General features: G+C 37.6%; 2 protein-coding genes across 10 annotated transcripts in view; one reads left to right on the top strand and one right to left on the bottom strand.

Annotated features, from left to right (window-relative positions):
* Positions 1-7,175, top strand: part of LOC134537937 (protein takeout-like) — a 140,269-nt gene extending 133,094 nt beyond the window's left edge. For all 6 annotated transcript variants that reach the window (XM_063378925.1, XM_063378922.1, XM_063378927.1 and 3 more), the window contains exon 6: positions 5,467-7,175. In XM_063378925.1, coding sequence (XP_063234995.1) covers positions 5,467-5,630 — 164 coding nt within the window. In that variant the 3' untranslated portion in view covers positions 5,631-7,175. The remainder of the gene's footprint in view (positions 1-5,466) is intronic.
* Positions 6,811-19,514, bottom strand: LOC134537940 (CDGSH iron-sulfur domain-containing protein 3, mitochondrial). 4 transcript variants are annotated; one of them, XM_063378929.1, is made up of 3 exons: positions 19,285-19,514; positions 11,492-11,692; positions 6,811-7,653 (listed from the first exon to the last, which is right to left on the bottom strand). In XM_063378929.1, exons 1-3 carry the CDS (start codon positions 19,378-19,380, stop codon positions 7,480-7,482), a joined length of 471 nt encoding a protein of 156 aa, XP_063234999.1. In that variant the 5' UTR covers positions 19,381-19,514; the 3' UTR covers positions 6,811-7,479. The 4 variants fall into 4 exon arrangements, with proteins under 4 accessions (XP_063234999.1, XP_063235002.1, XP_063235000.1 ...); XM_063378932.1 differs by having other exon boundaries at positions 19,333-19,514; XM_063378930.1 differs by having other exon boundaries at positions 11,492-11,689; positions 19,285-19,511.
* Between the last annotated feature and the right edge of the window lie 1,334 nt (positions 19,515-20,848).

Below are 20,848 nucleotides of genomic sequence, written 5' to 3'. Positions count from 1 at the left end.
GTTGTAGCACCAGTTTCTTCCTGTGTATCGGGTGAATGTGTCTGATGCCTGTTTTGATGTATGTTACCCCAGGGATAAGCCGGATAAGTCACCCCCAACGTTGATGCAGCATGACTATGTCCTGACATGTGAGCACTACATCCCTCAGAACTTCTCTGGAATAATGGTAATACAGATGGAGGTGCACCTGTATCGACCATCCTCGTGGGAAGGTCATCAATGTCATCTCCAGGTTCTTCAGCAAATCGTCGACGTACATAGTCAGCAGAAACGTTCATGGCCAGCAACCCACAGTCTAGTCGAATGTCATAGGCTCAAGCTCCAGAATGACCATGTACTATACCTGGTACCCAACTAGATTTGCTTGAACTATGCTTCCTCATCCATACCAGTTCCCCGACTTGGAGTGAGGGCAATGTCACCGGTGTTGGTGCGTCAAACTCGGATGCAGGGTGTAGTTGAGTAAGATGTGTACGAAATGCTCTACCCATGGCTTCCGCAGGAGTTCTACCCATTGGACGATGAGGGCCACTCTTGCATGGATATCTACATCCTCGAACTTAAGCAGTAACTTCTTGACTGTTTGAATTGTGCTTTCCGCTAGCCCATTTGAAGAAGGGTGCCACGGCGGGGTACACAGGTGGCGTATGCCATTTATGCGAAGGAAGTCATTGAAAGCATCGGATGTAAACTGCAGTCCATTATCCGTTACGATGACCACTGGTTTGCCAAAATCAATCAGGATGTAGTGTGTGTGTGTAATAAGAACCGAAGTAGTCAAACTTGACACCACTTTGACTATTGGCCATTTCGAAAATGCATCAATTGCAATGAGCAGGTAATGTCCCAGGAATGGTCCTGCATAGTCAAAATGCACTCGTTCCCAAGCGGATTTTGCACAGGGCCATGGAGATCTTGGAGCTGATTGACAGGCTTGGCAAAGTTTCACCTTGTTCTGAATGTCCATGTCGATATTGTGCCACCAGACAATACTTCGGGCAATGGCCTTGCTGCAGTTTTCGCCTGGGTGTGTGGAATGAATCAATTTGAATACTGTCTCTTGCAGTGACAATGGAATCACGACCCTGTCATGCCATAAGATGCAATTAGATTGTAGCGATAGCGCTGACCTTTTGACGAAATATGGGCACAAGCTGTCTTGTACCTTGTCCGGCCAACCATGATGCATGTAGCGTTTGACTTGCCGTAGAATATCATCATTCTCTGTAGCTTTTGCGATATCTCGTGGAGATAAGAGATGTAGGTTCCTAGCCTCCAGGAGGTGCACGCCAACTGGTTCAGGGCCATAGGCGTGCCCAGACATTTCCATTAGGGGGGGCCCTGCTTAATTTTTAAATCAGAAGCTGAATTTAGAATGTTAAATAGCCTAAATACATTCATACATGTTTATATTTTTGTGCAGTATCAACGAGATATTTTTACTAGTTAATATTTATATCCGTATAATGTTAACAATCTTGAAAATATGTTTTTTTTCCATAGACAATGTTTAAATGGTACTTACACATTTCCTCCCCTCGAATGTTCCAATAGCTTGGTCCAGATATACCATGAAATGAACTCCTTTTTAGTGAATGCAAACACAGCAATTCAGACAACAGAACTTTAACAAACCTCTTAAAAAATATATTTTTTTTTTTTTTTTTTGCTTGGCTATGACCTCGTTTTTTAAATAAACTAAGGCGGCTGTATTTCCAGAACGATAAAATGTTTAAAAATATTGTTAATTAGCACGCTGCAACACTGAAAAACAGTTTGAGTGTCACAGTGCCAGGAATATACGAATATTAACGAATGCATTAGAGAAAATGCCGATCTGGGTGATTACATTAGGGGGGGCCATGGCCCACCTGGCCCCCCCTGTAGGCCCGCCTATGTTCAGGGCACAAATCATCTGCAGATGTAGGCTGAGGCAACCTACTCAAGCAGTCAGCATGACCAACAGATTTTCCAGGTTGGTGACATAGCTGCTAATCCAATGTGCTTTGCACGCGTGGGTTTGAATCCCATCCTCGTCGCCATTGTTAAGTTCTCTTGCAATATGTTTTAACTCGCGGGTCCGACATCACACCATGTTATTGCTGACCAGGCCGCTGCTGTGTTTCCAGATGTACGTCTGCCTTCCACACCGCATTGATGCCAGTTGTTGTAGGTGTGGCCATAACAGTTACCATCATAGGAAACTATAACTGACAGCCTTTCTTGCTTTGGATCTCGCACATTCAATGCTGGAAATAGCTTACCATCCCAATGAACAGTTACAAACTTAGGCACATCCTCTTTAAATAGTTGTTTAATTTTCAGACAGTTATTTTTCCTAAACCTTTCTCTATATGTTTGTAGAGATGTCGTATTGAGAGCTATATCTGTTATGTTAAGGCCTAGTGCTTCAACTGCTGCTTCTAAAATGAATACTGCATTCTGTTGACTTATTTGGCAACGATCCAAGGCTGCCATTAACTTCGGTGTGAAAATGAATTTCCGACAGCGCATTACCTTATCCGGTTCATCAGAATTTTCTTCGGAGGGTCCTGTTCTTTGGGTGGGACAAGGTAGGGACAAACTAGATGAAGGTGTGTCGGATGAATCAAGACTCTTCAGAACTACTTTCTGCGTCAAAGTGAAATTTAATATTACCCTCGCGGTGTGCCTGTTCTTTGGCCCTCCTTTCATCAAATTTAATGGCTCTCTCGATTGACCGTTCCTCCCGTTTTGTCGTCTTCTTGTCAATCCCGGCAAGACACCCTTTCCGTCCAGTTTCTCTTTGGAGCTGCAAAAATATTTTATCTTCTTCTATTTTAATTGACTCCAAAGCATTTGCATGCGCAATATCAAATGAATTATTTAAATCTAATAAGAATTCATTCTCACGCTCATGCTGCGTTTCCGATGACTGATGAGAATGTAATTTAATGAGTTTTTCCTGGCAATGTTGCGATCTCGTAGGGATCCTTGCCTTCTCCCAAAAAATTAAACACTCTCTTATCACTAAATTAGCACTTTCGGCAAGAGACAACTTCACTTCACGTAAATTATAAAATAAAACAAAGTACTTGCTTGTTTGAGGGTAGCTTGCAACCACGAATTTGCTGACACACTGAACCCACTAAATAAACGTTATCGGCACTTCTCAAATTGGAACACATACTTGCTTCATAGCGGGGACTTGTAACACGCACAACAGTTCGAGATCTGAGAAGTGCGGGAGGACCTAGGCTCGGACATGTCGAGGCTAGCACGGACACGCCCGCGCGTGTCGCAGCTCGCGCCGGGAAGCGCTTCGTCCTCCCAACTTCAGGCTCGCTGCGGCACGGGTTCCCGACCTCCGATCCTAATGAGTGAGGGCTCGTTTTTTTAACTTTTAACAAAAGGAAAAAAAACTGGGGGGTAGGCGATTTGAAATTAAGACTTTGAAAAATAAAAACCACCCTAATATACCGCATTTACTCGCATATAGGTCGCCATTGCATATAGGTTGCACCCATAATTTGAGGTCTTGAATTTGGTATTTAAGATTCCCCCTATATAGGTCGCACCGGTAATTCATTACACATACACATTACACCACAGTAAAAAAAAATTTAAAAAAGGGCCGCAAATTGATGGAAATTTACCGTCAATAGCGTGCCGTGCTTGGAGAAAGGACATTGTACTTGGCCAGCTGTTGTTTCGGCGCGGCGTAGTCGCCGGCTGGCTCTCTCTGTTCTCTGTGCTGCGCATGCGCAGTATAACTCACTCAACGCTTCGCCCAGACTCGTGACCTTCCATCAGCAGCCAGCCAATAGATGCGAGCTTAGCGGAAAAAAATATAAGCTCCACCTCCCGTGTACCAGTTTTGTCCAGTTTTATACTAGTTTATTGGTATACGCACCAGTTTTCTCGCTGCCGTGACATGTTCAAGTTTACGTTCATCTTGATGTCTTGATACCAATAATTAATTAATTACGATCCCCAGAAATAAATTGTTAGTTTAAAAAATATGCGTCAACTGTACAATACTTCCGAAATTATAAAATACGTATAAAACAGTTACCAAGACTCCGCTCACTTTATCTTGTTAAGTTTGTCTCGTACCAGTATTTCGGCTAAGTTGTGACATAAATACAGTATCAGAAATTAACAATCAGCCACGTTCAGTTCATACATTCCTGAGTTTACGTTTTTCCCTCGTGCATTTTAGATTGTCTCCAGCTATAATTACTCGGACTTTTACACGCCTAGGCTTAAATTATTACATGTTTAGAAATAAAAGCAACTTTTCATGTTACAAAATATGTATATTTTGCGATTTAAAATGTTCATTGCCGACTATAAACGTTACGTTTTTCACAATGTTTTTAGGCCTACTAGCTAATCTTATCTACTCTTAAAGTACCCACGGTATTTTCTGGTTGTTTATGGTAGTTACGTGACGTACATAGCGGGATGGATTCGATTTTTGAGACGTAATTCGCGTGAAAGTATTGTATTGGACTAAATAGGAACTAAACGGCACCTGAAGAATAAAGTGAAAATAACGGGAAAACGTAAATAACGGTAACGTAAATAAGGGGTTTCGCTGTTGTGTACATTCTAAATAAATTTGCCTATACCTATATAAACTTCTTTTTCGCATTTTAAAGCAAAATATTGCAAAAAAAAATTCCTCAAAAATTTTAAAAAATTTTTCTTCACATATAGGTCGCACTTCATTCTATTTCCATCAAATCTGGTAAAATTGCCCAGACCTATATGCAAGTAAATATGGTGTGTGTGTGTATATATATATATATATATATATATATATATATATATATATATATATATATATATATATATATATATATATATATATATATATATATATATATACATATATATACATACACATATATATATAATTTCCTCTGTAAAACACATAGAAAAAGTAGTGTACAAAGAGTTTACAGAGATGCCTCTATGCCAGTGGTACCCCACGAATGGTAAGCCAATGTGATGTTTAACATATACGTGTAGGCTACCTCAGAATACCTTTAACATTTGCTGTATTTTTGCATGGTGGCTCTCTATAGACAGTTTCAGACAGTCCAGTAAAATTTGGTGACTGATATCCAGAGCAGAGTTCATCTCCTTCCTTATCTACCTTCTGTACATCAAAGCTAACTTTAAAAAATATGTTCATTTTTGTGCTTATAAATGTGATGTACAATTACTATCAAAGGGTTGAAAAGCATGTAAAAAATCTGCTTTTCTGGTAGTGTACAACTGAATCAATGTCTGAAGCTCTTTACGATATTCACTATGTCATCAAAAATTGAAACTAAGGAAAGTGGGTATTATATGTGGGTGTTAAATTTCTTTTGTTTATTTGGGATTTGTGTCGCAACGGTGGGGGCGAGAAGGATCCATCACTGCGACTCGCGAGGGAGCCACGTGACGAGGATGTCTGCTGCCGTGTGTTCGCAGCCGACAACATCAACACCGTGCTCAACGACAACTGGCAGGACGTGGTGCGAGACGTGGGCCCCGCCATCGCTGACGCGCTGGGAGAGCTCATCAAGCTGGTTCTGGGAGGCATGTTCGGCGTCGTGTCCATGCAGAACGCCTTCGCCGGCTATCCCAGGGCATGACCGTGCACTGTGCAACACCTAGTACAGTACTGCAACACACGCAGGTCTTCGTTTAAAATATAAATGCCAACTGGTAATTTACAGCAGGGCATTACTAAGTGCAGCAGTGAAACATCAAACACTCACTGCACTGAAACTGGGACAAATAAAAAGTGCTTTCTATTAGATTATACAACCTTAATAACGCATCACAGCTGCAACCGTCATCACACATTTTTGATGGTTCTATTGGCATATAAGACAATATTTGGGAGACAAATTTTTCACTGAGCAGCTTGCAAAGAGGAAGGAGGGGGGGGGGGGTGAGACTGTCTTGCAAGAACCGAAAAAAGTGGCGGTCCTATAGAGGATTGAAGAATGCATTTGCCCCCCTCCCCCGCCAACAAAAACCCCCTTGAACTAAATTACTACTGTGAGAACAACAACTAAGCTACTTAATAGCTTTGATAATGAATTTTTTTGCTTAAAATAACACTTTTAGAGGCCATTATTTATCAGAAAACTGGACTTATCTTTTAGCCTAACTGCGAGGTATTCCATGCTACCCAAAATCCTCATCATCTTCCCCTGGCTACAACTAGCCTACAAGTTCTATAAATTACTGCAAGCAGTTGAAATGTGGTTGCTACTACATGTTGTGACTGAAGTTGAGTGGCTTACCCAAGTTGCATCAAAGAAAGGCGATTTTCCTGAATGATAGACTAGCACTGGTATTAGCAGATGGGTGGAGGGCGTATTTGTGTATGGGGTGAACCTAATTTTCAAAAACCCATCATCGAAATTTTAGTGGGTTTTATTCCGTGATAGATAACTATAGAAGAATTTATGTTTCTGGTTTAAAATATCATTGTTTGTGAGTTCATTAGAAGTGGATACATTCAAGAACACAGTTCACAAAAACATTGGAAAGTTTCTGTCACGGTGTACTTAAAGGAAGCATCCTATCACATGCATGGAGTGTTCAGGAAGCCATAGAAAACAGATACCGAGATGGCCAGACTGGGATCCAACCACAGTCTAGTGCCTTACCGCTGCGCCAACTACTGGGCCACAGCTTTTATTTGTACTCTCTCTTTTAAACATGCGATACCTTGTGATGCATCCAACTTTAACTGTGAACTGCAACTGTAGCGAGATGACGGTTTTCTATCAATTTACGAGGGAAGAAAACTATGCACCATTGTGGAAAATGTTATCTATTCATCAAAATAAGATCTTGTACAACACTACATACTTATATGATAACATTTCACTAATTTGAATTACTATTAACAGTCATGTACCAGTTAACTTAGATGATTGTTAACTGGCCTCAACTTGCATATGAATAGCTAGCCTCCCAACAGACAGAAGAGCTTGAAATGGCATCATAAAACAAACATTTCACACAAACATGTGTATCACTTTACCCTTCAAAGCTGTTAATTGGGTTCACACATAATAAAAAACACCAGAAATGTATGGCATATGTAATTTTACAGTCAAAAAATCTATTTAGTTCGAGTTTTTAGAGTTCTTTCAATAAAAAATTCAACTTATTATCAACTGCAGTGTCTTTCATTACTCATGAAAGCTGTGATTCAAAAATACGGTAACTTTAGATTACGCACTAAGCATTTTACTCTATAGTCTATAATTGAATAATTATAATACAATGCATTGAAAATCGAAAAATATTTCACAAATAATAAAACTTCCTACAGAAAAGATGCCATATCAGTAACAACCACCTGATTCCATAGTCACAAAAGTTATCACAAATCAAATTTGGGATGGTAGAGAAGATATCATCACAACAACCGCCCAACACTTGCAAATGAAGTTTCATTCAAACAGACTTCCTTTGTAATCACTTGACAGCGGCTTGTATGTCTTCTCGTTTGTGCGTGCCGTCACAAAACGGGCGGTTGGAAGTCTGCTTGCAATTGCACAGCCAATAATCCTTCTCCTCCGTCACTTGGAACTTGACGGGACGCAGCTTGATCCTCAGGTAGGGGCTCCTGTGGGTGGCGTCGCACAGCGGCTGCAACATCACACGTCACCTTCAGTTCGTCTGTTCGACACAAGTTGTGCTTCTGTAGCATTGCAACTCCACGTATTGTACAACTTTTAGAATCAACATTTCCTGGCCATGGGCCATGAATTCATGCACTGATTCTGTAAACAGTTAGGAACTTAAACATGCAACTGTCCAGTAGCAAATTAAATAACCTGTTAAAGTTGCCACCAAAACAAACAATAACACAGCTAACAATGAACTACTTTTGTAAATAGCAGTTGTCATTATAACTGGCTGGCTATTAACTACGCAACATATTAATATGGCATGAGTTTTATTTTCTCTTTTATTCAAAGTGTTTAGATAAGCATAAATATTTTAGTACTACACAAGAACTACCATATTTACCAGAATATCCCGCACATAATTTTTTGTAAAATGTGTGTTGGAAAAGCATGTTGTTCGACTCAATTGAAACCTGACAACACCGCATGGTAATGCACGGGTAAAGTTCCGTCAAGCTCCACGGTTGGTTCACCTGCTATTAGTTAATGGACGACAGACATATTGTACATGGATTGTACACGGTTGTGATCATCTACGGTTGCTGAGAAAACCTAAAATTATTAAAAAGGCCTAGGAAATGGGAAATCGTGCTGTGGGAAGAAAGTACGTTGTGAAACGTCATGTATGTGGCTGCAGGAGTAAAAAATGTTTTTGAGTAGCTGTGTTTTGCAGAAAATTTTTATCTGAAAGATGAGAATTTGTTGCATGTGCTTCTTCAGCAATTTCTCAATTTATTTCATTATAATCTTTGTAAAATAACATGGCTGAAATGTTAATCGCACTTCACTGCAGTAAACTAAACAGCTGAAGTCAGTAGCCATTTTACATAATATTTACTACCTGATATATAAAAAAAATATAAGAAAAAAATTTAATGGAACTATTAACACATTTAATAGTACTCTTGTGGTAAGAATAAAAAATTATAAAAGTAAACAACTATTTAAATGAGCACACTGATGTGAGCTCTTCTTGCATTGGCTGTGACTAGTCGTGGAACCACAAGCTAGTGAGAACGGAGCTTGGAACAGAAACTAAGTTTCTCCAGTCCTTCACCCCTCCCCAACAAAATCGGCTAGGGTCAGAGGGTGGTTAATGCTCCCATTCGCTGGCCCCTTGTTTGTATTAAACATGAGCTTGTACACGATGATGCGATGTACATTCAACCACGCTGCCAGGGCCTAGAGTCCGACCATATTCCAGGCTACTAGGCCGGGAGAAAAGCCAGGCAGTGTCAAGATTGGAAATGTTTTATATCAGTGGATTCCATATAATCATAACATTACAATCATTTCAAAAATCAAGGTGTTTAAAAGCAGCGCATTGATGTACAGTAGAGCACCCCTCAACCGTAATTCCCACAAACGGAACTCCCGATATTCGGAACTAATTTTCCAAAAAAAAAATTGAAACATTACAAAACATCTCCAAAACATTTCCGCACTGGAATGAGGCATTTTTGCTTTTGCCTGACTGTACATGTCTTGCAGGCACGCGCACGTCTGTCAGAGAGCTAATTATAGCCAGTCTTTATCGCGCATTGCGTAAATACACCGCTGGTTTTTGTGTCGGACGTGAATTACTATAAAGATGTTTATGCTATAAGTAGTTTTATTGTTTCACTATGTCAAGTAAACGGAAAATTCCGGCCGGCCCGAGAATGTACACCGACTCCCACTATACACGCTGACACAAGTGATAGCGAGAAACATATACTTCCAACGTGTGATTCTTTCATATTGTAGACAATAATTTAGTGTACAAATATATTTATTATGTATATATTTATACGTTAATATATGATTAAACAGTCTACATTTACCTGTATTTCTCTAACTTTGTGTTTTTAAATGAGATGCATGAAGTGTTATTCTTGTGTATGTGAAATGTAAACTGTGCGTGGCAGTGACTATACACTCTCCAGGAAGTGTGAATCACTAACACGTCAACACAGAAGTAACACAACACTGCAGCTGTAGTCCTACTACCTCCCCCGAACCTTCCTCGCCTTTATCTTCGCTCACGCACGCACCCACCCACAGAGATAAGAAACACCCGCTTGCCAGCTTGCTAGAATGAAGGTAATTCAACCAGCCCGGAGTTTTACGACCCGGCACGGTCCCGGTACGTTTTGAAAACAGTACATATTTTTTATTGTATGGTTTTATAACTGTGGAAAATATTTACAGTACAACTTTGGCTATACATATAAGTTAATATGTGCAGCAAGTAATAGCTTTTTTTTTTCCTCCCTACCGCAACTCCCCTTACCCAGAATTTTCCCATAACCGGAATAGACCTCCCCCCAGTGATTCCGGTTGAGTTGTGCTCTACTGTATTGGTATTGGAAGACTTTTCATCTTAATATGTCCTTTTATATGTAAAGATCATTTTATCACTAACAAATAAACATTTTCACGCCAACCATTGAGATGTTTAATGCACGTGTGCGGACTTTGATAAAATACACTTTAGAGCCTATACACATTAATTTATTCTAATTATGTAATTTCAAGATTCTGTGCTCATGCTACACTTTCATTGGAAATTAATGAATAGTCCTGAACATTATAATATTTCTTCTTATACTGTTATCCAGCTTATAACACCGTAATTTTTATTCTCAAACTTAAAAAAAATGTTTTAAAAATTCTAATCATTCCTATGCTTATACCATCTGTGAAGTTTATGTTAAAATGTTTACTTTACTATTTACATACATTTTTGTTTATAATCACTGCTATACTGTAGATAAAGTGTTCCCTTTTAGTGCTGGATAATGCTGTCTATTCAATATATTGAAGGTTCATGTTGGCAATTACATTTCTGTTGGCATCCTTGTATTGGGTAAAAAAATCCTTTTATTTATTGTCTTCTGGTGTGTTTTTTTCTGACGTATCAATGTAGTTCTAAAATATTTCTGTCTGCAAATTATTCTTAGATGGCAAAACAAGCTTTTTCTATTGCTGACAGTTGAATTTATTTACTCGTAGGTAGGAATCCCAAAAAACACACATTCAAGTGGCCCAGAAATTGGACATATGCATTTCCACTCTAAACGTCATTGTCACGAACTGAGAGACAGTTTTATATAAATGTGGCAGTTCGTCTTTAAAGACACATAATAAAGAGGCTGGAGGCACAACAAAGAAAGACAATTTTTGGTTTGGTTAAGAAAAGCAGAGAATCGAGTGTACCCATCAGTGGTTTTAATATTACATTTGTTTGCACAGCTTGAAAAGTCCATTGGTAAAAAGTTCAAATACTGATATATCCTGATATTTCCTACATAAGTTTCTTTTTTCTTTTTCCTCCTTGAAAAACATTAGAACAGGGTTCTACTGTACTATATAATAAAAAGGTAGGGGCCTATAATAAGTAACAAATTTTGCTGTAACCAGGTTTGTTATTTAAATAAAACATAACTAACAGGGTTGAGCAAAGAATTTCTTGCTGACACAACCACCTTTTTACAGAATTAAATCTTTTTACTTTTTGTTATTGCAATAATTGTTGCAGTACATAATGTGACTATTTTGTAAATGAGTGGCCATACTTACAACAACAATTTACAAAATAAACCTCTGTTGGCAGGATTTACAACTTTGTGCAGTTTTTCACCACTGCTAATTACATTGTTTGTCACTGATAGTCTAGATGAAATAAAGACCAAATTTTTAAATCAATTAGCCACTATTTAACCTTCAGTTTTTTTCTACATAAGGGCCTGTACACTTATACACAACTAGAGTAAAAAATTCAACTCGCTTGCACACAACCACAGGAAAAAGGAGACCTGTGTTTTGCTGCGACCGCACAGGCACCAGAAGTAATCCTTCCCGGGCACGCATCTCATCTTGAACGGCTTCTTGTCGTAAATAACGCCGTTCTCTGGCTGCTTGGACGCGCTGAACACGTCCTTCAGAGGGTTCTGAGGAAACACCTCTTCCTTCAAGGTCTTCGGTGACTTTGTTGCAAACTGGCACGCGGGCACCTGCTGCAAACATCCATTCACTGCCTTGTCCTTGTAACAAACGTTAATGAAATGTTACTGCTCTAACTAGATTTTTACATTCTTGTGCGAAAGATGGTTAAACGTTTTAAAACTAAACTCAATTAATTGAAGTGCATTAATTCTTCATAAAATTTTAACTTTTAAAGATTATAGATAATTATGACTTATTAATTGCCTTGTTGCTTTAAAAAGATTTTAAAACAGTGCCTATATTAAAATTTGACAATACCGAAAGATTTTGTGTGTAAATGTTATTAGGCTTCTTTTTCTCTTATAATTTTCAACACTGTGTGTATCTACCCTTAAAGAAGTTCATTTATTTATCATATATGTATTGTATTTGTATATGTACACACATACATCATCTCCCAGGCATGAGACAAATTATATAAAAATGAAAAATAAGAAAAACACCATAGTTTCAAAAGAATATCATTATTCTTATGAAAAGTAAATAACAATATTTTAATATATATGTTGGCAATTTAAAGTAAACCATTTTGAGATGTCCGACCATTGGATGAAGAATAAATGTAAGTTGAATCACACAAACCAGTAGAAAGAGAAATATTAAATGAGATGTACGACGCACAATGTTGTTCAGTGACACCCAAGATGTTTTGGAAATAATGTACTTAATTGTTTGGGGAAGGCTTCAAATTCCATCAGCAAAGGATGATGATGGTCATCTGGGGGCTTCAATGCATCCAAAACAGCATCCTTAATAATTTTTGTGGAAGTTTAATAAATGATTCAAAGAAATAAATTAATGCAAATATGGGGTGAAATCCATTAAAAACTAGAAAAAATTATTGATTTCAAAATTGCAGAACGTATCTTTGCTATGTCACTGGTTCTGAGTTAAATGTCCCGTCCCTGTCATTGAGGCAAGCTGTTTGAAGCACAGCAGGGACTCACATGACAGCACCCGTGTTACTGCGCAGGGATCATTGAAATGGTTTGTTGGAAAATAAACCTGTCTTTACAGTTGCAATTGTTAAAACACTTATCAGATTACTTACAAAACTATTTTCATTATTAATAGAATACCATACTTGACACAAGTAGTGGCATAACAGAGACACAACAAACTAAACATGTGTTATCCATGGATTCTCGTCTGCGGTAATGTTTGCATTTTGCCCTTAATCCATTTGCGGATACCACCCGCCACACTCCTGACAACTCACCCGCGCACAACTTTAGACCCTGATGCTGCCTACACCCGCACGCCTCCACGTGGCTTCGCTTACCGTTGCGAAGTTGCGATCCTGCTACCCTCGCATGGAACTACACAGAGGTGCTGCCTCGCCACCATACCACCCGCCTCGTGGGCTTCCAAGTTCAGTAAGCTCGCAGCTATACAGACATATTTCAAGACTTAAGACTTTTCATGCATGAAGTAAAGTCATAAAAAAGAAAATAGGCTGAGCACCGTGCAAGTTTTTTTTTTCGAAATCGCTCTCAGATTTATTTGAGTTTGGAAACGAGTGGTGTTAGATTCGTTTATGAATGTCTGTTGGAAAATTGGGCTACGACGAGGCGAGCACGGCTGGTGTTGTACGACGGGAGCAGCCCTCTGAACAACTCCGCCCCCCCGACATTACTGCTGCAGTTAGACTGTGAATCACGCCCCCCGACCTCGCCATGGCATGTGAATATCCGACTCATGTTATTCACTAGTGTGTTCTCGTAGTCATCGGACAGAGGAGTTGCTAGCCGTTGCCGAGGAAGAGACGAGGAGCTTATTGGCAGAAGGAGGGGCCAACCTCCACTCGTGTGTTCTACTTGTCGCCACATCCACTCACGCCTGCTTCTCGCTCAGCATATTTCTGCGAGGAGAGAAATTCTTTTATTCCTTACCGCACACATCGGCGATGGCTCTAATCACAACTATTGCACATCTCAGCCAATTTGACTATCATTTATGACAGCTGAACTTTAATGTTTTCTTTATTTAAATTGCCCTTGTAGGCTATAATAATTTTATCAGTATTGCTTGCTAAGAGATTCATTTATAATGTTCATTATTTGAACTACATATTTTAGTGTGGGCATAGCTTGTATGATGAACTGCTTTTCACTTTGTATGTTTCTGGTCAATTTTGAGAGTCATATGTTGATGTTGCCTTTTAATTGTAATGGCTCATTTTATGTGACCGGCCACAGTTGAGTAACGTAAAGTTAGCCTTTTTATAACCTCTGATTTATTACATTTTTCTGTCATATTTTTTAGATGAATACTATGATAATATTTTTTGTGCTTCACAGATTTATCATGCTACCATTCCTATGAAATATTTTGCTCTCGAAGCTGATTCGTTACATTTGATGCCTTTCATTATTTTGTGCTATAACCTTGGTGTCTTTTAAGATCTTGATCACCATCCTTTCCCGGCAAGTGTATCACATGGCGGTAAATGATATTCTGACATGAATACACCACTTCACCTACAAATGTTTCGCAAATCATTGAAATGTACCAAGTTTTTTCTTCTGTCTCAAAATAACCACCACAAAGATAAGTTCTAGAAAAAAAAATTAATTTGGAAGGTCTATGTTTGTTTTTGGCAGAAGCCTCTAAAATATTTGTGTATGTATACAATTAAGTGGTGGTATAGTTGTGCTTAAGTCTTTAATACCTATACATTAAAAAAGGCCAACAACTATAACATAGGGGATGAGGGAGACAACAGTGACACAAAGTTGTTTCATAAAGAGTTGAATATTAACATGTGGATAACAAAAAAAAACTGTACCCAAATTATGCTTGTGCTCTCTGCGATACAGAGCTGTCGAATAGACTTAATAGAAAATTACACAAGAATTATATCCTTCTACTGTCCGGACCAAACGTTGTGATAGCTGGCAGCGCGGGGGTGAAGGGGCAAGGCGGCGGAGGGGCAGGCGATGCGCGCGCAGGTCGGTACTTGTAGCGTTCAGCATGAAAACATTGCTACGTGACCAACTCGCAGCGCGTGTTCCGAGACCTGCGGAAATGGACGGACATGGATGTGGACGTGGACGCTGCCGACGGCCTCATAAAGTTATTCATAGTTGAGAAAGAGACATTATTGCTAAAGTAGTGAGCAATGACTTCAATGCCTCAAGGGGGAGGTTATCAATACATTGTTTATTTATAATATACCTTTATATTTTTGTTTGAAATTGTATTTATTCTGTAGACATTGATACTTACGATTTTGCTATTGTGAATGATATTGTATCTTTCATAATTTTGTATAGTGGCATTTTATAGTCTAATTTTGCATTTTACAGTATTATGCATTGAACCAAAACCGGCGACCAGGTCAGTTTGATTTTTAAATTCCTGAGATTTATGTTTTATTGTTTCATGTAATTTAAAGAGTTAATTACCCATGCAGGGCGATTTTATTTAATTTTCTTTCTACAGCATGTGGCACTTTTACCAAGAGAGTATTATATTTTCATGTAATTGATTTTTTTAAAGTTATACTTGTGACGAGGTATATTAAAAATACGTTTTTCCCCCCTGCAGTAAACTTCATTTGCTAAATTTATTTGCGTGTAACATATTTATTTCATTACACATTCCTTGATACCGACTCAGATCTATATTTAACCTTGTTTTTCAGCTAACAACATTTGGAGACAGATGATTATTGGATAAAAAATTTGTTGAGGTGAAATTCAGACTACTGGTAACGTGTGCATTGCATTCATATGGGTTGATTACATTGCCGGTTTTGGGTTGCTAATATCAGTTACACCATCGGTTTTACATTTCTCGTTATATAGTAAAAAAAATTATATGGGCCTAAGATGTCATGATAAGGACAAGTGAAACCCAAAGCGTTGTGGCCTGGGGAGCGATGAGAAAGCGATACACGCATATGTTTTTGTAACAGAGACAACACGTCCTAGCCGTGCCGGGCCGTGCCGAATGTGCGCCGCGTGTGACCGGGCCGTGCCGACATTACGCGCCTACAGCACTAGGGAGTTCAGCTACCAAAACGTTTGGTCCGGACAGTAGTGAGCTCTGCGATACCAAAATAAGTTAGTGGGGAACCGTAAAGAACACTAGCATCCTAACCACTTTACTTGCATGTCAATTTCCTTACGAGAATTTTTTTGTAATATTTTTAATGTTTCACTCTTAAAAATGTTTTAATATACAGCATATTGTAAAATTAATGTCTAAAACCTTAATTTTTTTTGCTAATGTTAATTTATTGTCCCACAAATCTGCTTTCCGTATTTAAATTGTCACTTGACCTAACCAACCATTAAAACGTTAAACAATAATTAAACTAACTACTCGAAATATCGCAACGCCCTTTTACAAGAACATAAAAACATCAGAAAGTAAAAAAAAAAAAATCCTCATTCAAATTTACTCCCCTTTTTTTCCCTTATGTACACAGGCCTTCCACGCATGACCTTCAAGCCTAGGCTAAATTAGTGATAGCTCGCAATTGCACAGTTGCAAATGCACAGCACAGATGTCGAAGCCACATTCGCACAAAACACAGCAGTTCAAATCATTTCAATATATTCTTCCCTCATTTATGTCTGTCAAAATTTCCATTTTAAAATTATTGAATTTTTTTTTTTATTATTTATTAGACACTTAAAATTATTTATAGACACTTAAAATCTATGTTCAATAAATTAAGATAGGTATACGATAAGTATTTCATTTAATGAGTTTTTAATTACACAAAAGGTAAGTATTATTAAATGAATATATTAAAAATATGTAAAATGTTATTAAATACAATGTATTAATTGATAAATAACACAAATAATTTAAAATTCATGGTAGTATTCACAGATACTCATGACTGACCTAGCATTAAGGTACATATGGCCGAGTGCTGCGCGCTCACCGCCCTCTATCGCAAAAACGGTTGAGCACATGAAAAAATGTTTCAAATAAATTCTGTCGCAAATTTTATCCTCTACAATTTTTATAATAGATGTTAACATCATTGGAGCAATATAAACCGAGATAATCGCGAAAAACCGTATTTTTTTTTTTTTTACCTTTTACCTTGAATAACTTACGACGCAGACACGAGATTTTATGAGACTTTTGAGACAACTTTTAGAACGCCAAAATGAAGGTATCTACAAAAATTCAGCTTATTATCTCTGATTTTGAGGTTGATCCCTTTTTTATGCTAAAGTGACTGGACTAGGAGTAAAGTTGTAGTCATCAAAATACATGGAACAGGGAACATTGACCCCTATGCGCAATTATTCCATATAAAGTATCCACTGGAATTTCAACGTAAATCATGAATGTGTGTGTGATGCAAAGTGGCAGTCATCGAAAAACATGTAACATACAGTCATCAATGACTCTCGAAAAAAAATTGGATACACAACACGGAACATTGATTCCTGGGCGTACTAATTCCTAAAACATATACAGTTGTATTTAATGTTAAAAATCTAAATAAAAAAAGCTGATGTATGTGTCAAAAGAAGAATCATTCACTGTCATACTAAAGGTTCAATATAGTGTATTTAGCTACATACCATTATGAAATTATGAAATTTCAAAATATCAAAAAGTACTCGTAATTTACAAAAACAAACTATTTTTGTTTAAGAGTAAAATTAGTCTCAACTAAATTTGCTGATGTTATTACTGACAACTATAAGTATTGCAGTATTTTTCCTTCAGAACTAAGTAGTGAAAGTTTAAATTTTTATTAGAATGGCCTAATTAAGTGTTTTAACATTAAAATACATTTTCAGTCAGCAACAATTTTTAATAAAAATCATATAAACACTTAAAAAATATAATGCAATTTATAAGAAACTGGTGATATGAATTTAGATAAATTAGCTTTAAGAAACAGCAAATGAATTATGTAATAATGTAATTATTCCAAATGTTGTACCTACTACAAACAAAAAATATAAATTAAAGACCTACTTTCATTTTTGTAAAATTATCTGATGATACATGTGACTACGAATATTATTTATTTGGTTTGTTTTTTGTGATCCATCCAACAGCTGGAGGCCACAATGACACAAAAATCAAACATATAAAACGTACATTAACATACAAGAACATAATTACACAAAAATAACCTCAAAACCTAGCCTTGAATCTAACAAAAGACAGGTCGCCTCTGGATGGCCAAACCAACAGGCCAACCAGATGAAAGGAAGGCTGTGATAGGCCCACAGCTGCAGCCAATGGGGAAACACTCCTCTCGGGCGAGAGTATTAAAGACAGAAGAACTTGTAATCACCCCAATAGGTAAGTAACTCTACCCTGATGATGGCGACTGCAATGTCGACACAAACATCTGTGACGCTGCTACAACCCAGAAGCCAAGCTGATTCAAACACCAAAAAATTAAAAATCATATTTTACATTAAATAAACCGTTGATAAATACAGCATCTGATTTCATTTTCAAAGCTGTCTGTGAAGCTGTAACCCGTAACCACCAGTTTCCCGGCCAAACAGCTTGCCACGGTGGGATGACTACTGGCACCAGACGCAAGGGGCGCCACTATATTAAACTTAAAATAATATACACGTATTTGATTATTGGATTAACTTTTAGCTGAAACTGTTTTTTAATGTTAAAAACTAAATTTGGTCATTCCAATCTTAATTAAACTTTAAATATTTCTGAAGAAAAAATACTGCTGTTTTGTTGTCAGTAATGATATCATGAGTGAATCCAGTGCAGAACAAAAAAAATAATGTATTTTTTTGTTTCATAGTACTCCAAAACCAAAATCTTTTTTGTAAATTATGAGTAAATTTTTAATTTTTGAAATTTATTCATTTCATAACTGTATTCATAGCTAAATACAATAAATCATACTTTTAGTACAACAGTGAAGGATTCTTTTATCCAACAAATACATCTGCTTTTTTTAATTTTCATTTTTAATGTTAGAATACCACTGGATATGTTATATGAAATAATAGCATCTGATCAAAATTATTCTGTATAACGCATCCAATGGTAGTTTAGTTAAATTATTAAATAATGAAAGCAGATGAATGTGTTTGTGATGCAATAGTTATATTCATCAAAATATATGTAATACAAATCTCAAATTATTAACATCAACTGAAAAAAAAAACTTTTGTTTTTATGTATGTTGAATATGCAACAAGGAACTTTGACACCCCCCCCCCCCCTCCCCAACCCAACGAGTGGTATTATTCCGTGTGAAGTATCGAGTGGTAATTCAATGCAAATCATGAAAATAATGAAAGCAGATGAATGTGTTCATGTTTTAACGTAGCAATCATCAAAGAATATGAAATTTACAGTTGTAACGTCTGGTCTGTGTGAAATAAATTGGATACACATGGAACTTTGATCCCTGGGTCAAAGTTTCTTGTTGCATATTCAACATAAATAAAAGTTTTTTTAAGCTGATATTTATCATTACAGATTTGTATTACTTCTACTTTTATGTATAACTCTACTGCATCACAAACACATTAATGTGATTTCATGATTCTAATAATTTAAGTTAAAAAACCACTGGATAAGTTCTAAGGAATAATTGCGTCCAGATAAACTGTATCGCATGGATATTTACCTTAGAGGATATATAACTACAAGACGAACAAGATATAATTTTACTAACACAAAAATAACCTTTCGAAATGTTTCTTAAATACAAATTCATTCTCATGAAACTACGTAAAATATAATATCCAGTATGCCTTCACAAAACGGTTGTTATGGAGAAATAAACAATATAAAAATATAATATACTCTGTTAAAAAAGAACTAACAAAAACATTCCCCAGATAGCCATAGAACACTGTCTTATAGACAGGTATGGAAAATTAACTTCATTCTCCGTCAGCTTAGCGCCATATTCCAAGACACAAAAATAAGGGTTTATGTGTTGAATTTGCATTACCTGTACCCTAACCATATTCCAAGTGCATGATAGGACACAGCCAGTCCCTTATTTTTAGGGCACTGATTTTTGGTGTCCTATCTGTTGCCGATTTGATCCATAACTATATATATATATATATATATATATATTCCTTTATAATGAACTTTTACGATTGCAATTTCCCCCCCTAATATCTTAAAAAACAGCAAACATAAATACGGCCAAAAATTTGTTTATTCTTGTACAACCAAAATTAAAAATTTTATTTCACATTATAATTCCATAGTTTTATAAAATAAGCTAAAATTACGATGGATTCCACGAAGTACAACTGTTTTTAGCCTCGCAAAGTCCTCGTTTATTAAAACGGCTGCCGATCTGATACCTTACAGGGGTTCAGTTAGAACACGTTTTGGAATATGACCCGAAAGTTAGGGTACGGCAGTTGCCCAACAAGGCAGTGCATATTCGCTACCATACTCAAACGTCTAGGAATACCGCCCGTAGTGCAGCTCGCTGTGGCTTGTGAACTAACAGCGCTAAAAGTAATTGAACCTTTAATTAAATAAGGTTTAAATGGGAGTTTCATATAAAAGTAGGTATATTTTTTAAAAACTAATACGTTTTAAACTTCAGGGAATGTTTAGTGTATTTAATTTTGTCGCGCCTCGTCTCTGATGAAGACGTGGAGACGAGGTGCACGTCGCTCGGTCGTTCGGTTGTCGTGTTGTTTGCCCGGCGCCAGCTCTTGGGTAGAGCAGCCTCACACACTGAGGCGGGAGTGGACCGTTCGGCCCAGTGCATCTGACCGAGGACTTGCTTGCGCGGAACGGGCCTTCGGGGATGATGGTTATAAGAGTGTGGAAAGGGTGGGGGGAGAAGGAGTAAGGTGGCCGCAGTCTCGCAAGGAGTCGCTAGCGGAAAGATTGGAAGTAGGGGAGAGGGATGCCCGCGGTCTCACGAAGAGTCGCTAGCGAATGGGTTAGAAGTAGGAGAGAGGGATGCCCGCGGTCTCGCAAAGAGTCGCTAGCAGAGAGGTACAAAAGAGAGGGAGAATGAAAGAGAGATGGGCATAGAGGTGGGTTGCAAGGTATCAATCTGCTACTTTATAACTGATACACGCCTGTATCAAGTACTGAAAACAAGTACAATATTCAAGTATCAAGTACTTTAGTATCAGTTTAGAATTCGCTTGGAACAACACCACTGCCAATGTGCGCAGAACCCGATCGCAGATGACGGTCACTTGGGC

This window comes from Bacillus rossius, chromosome 12 (assembly GCF_032445375.1).
Source record: "Bacillus rossius redtenbacheri isolate Brsri chromosome 12, Brsri_v3, whole genome shotgun sequence".
Classification (NCBI taxonomy): domain Eukaryota; kingdom Metazoa; phylum Arthropoda; class Insecta; order Phasmatodea; family Bacillidae; genus Bacillus; species Bacillus rossius.
Note: the sequence above shows the minus strand (reverse complement) of the source record. Positions and strands in the feature narration are given on the sequence as shown.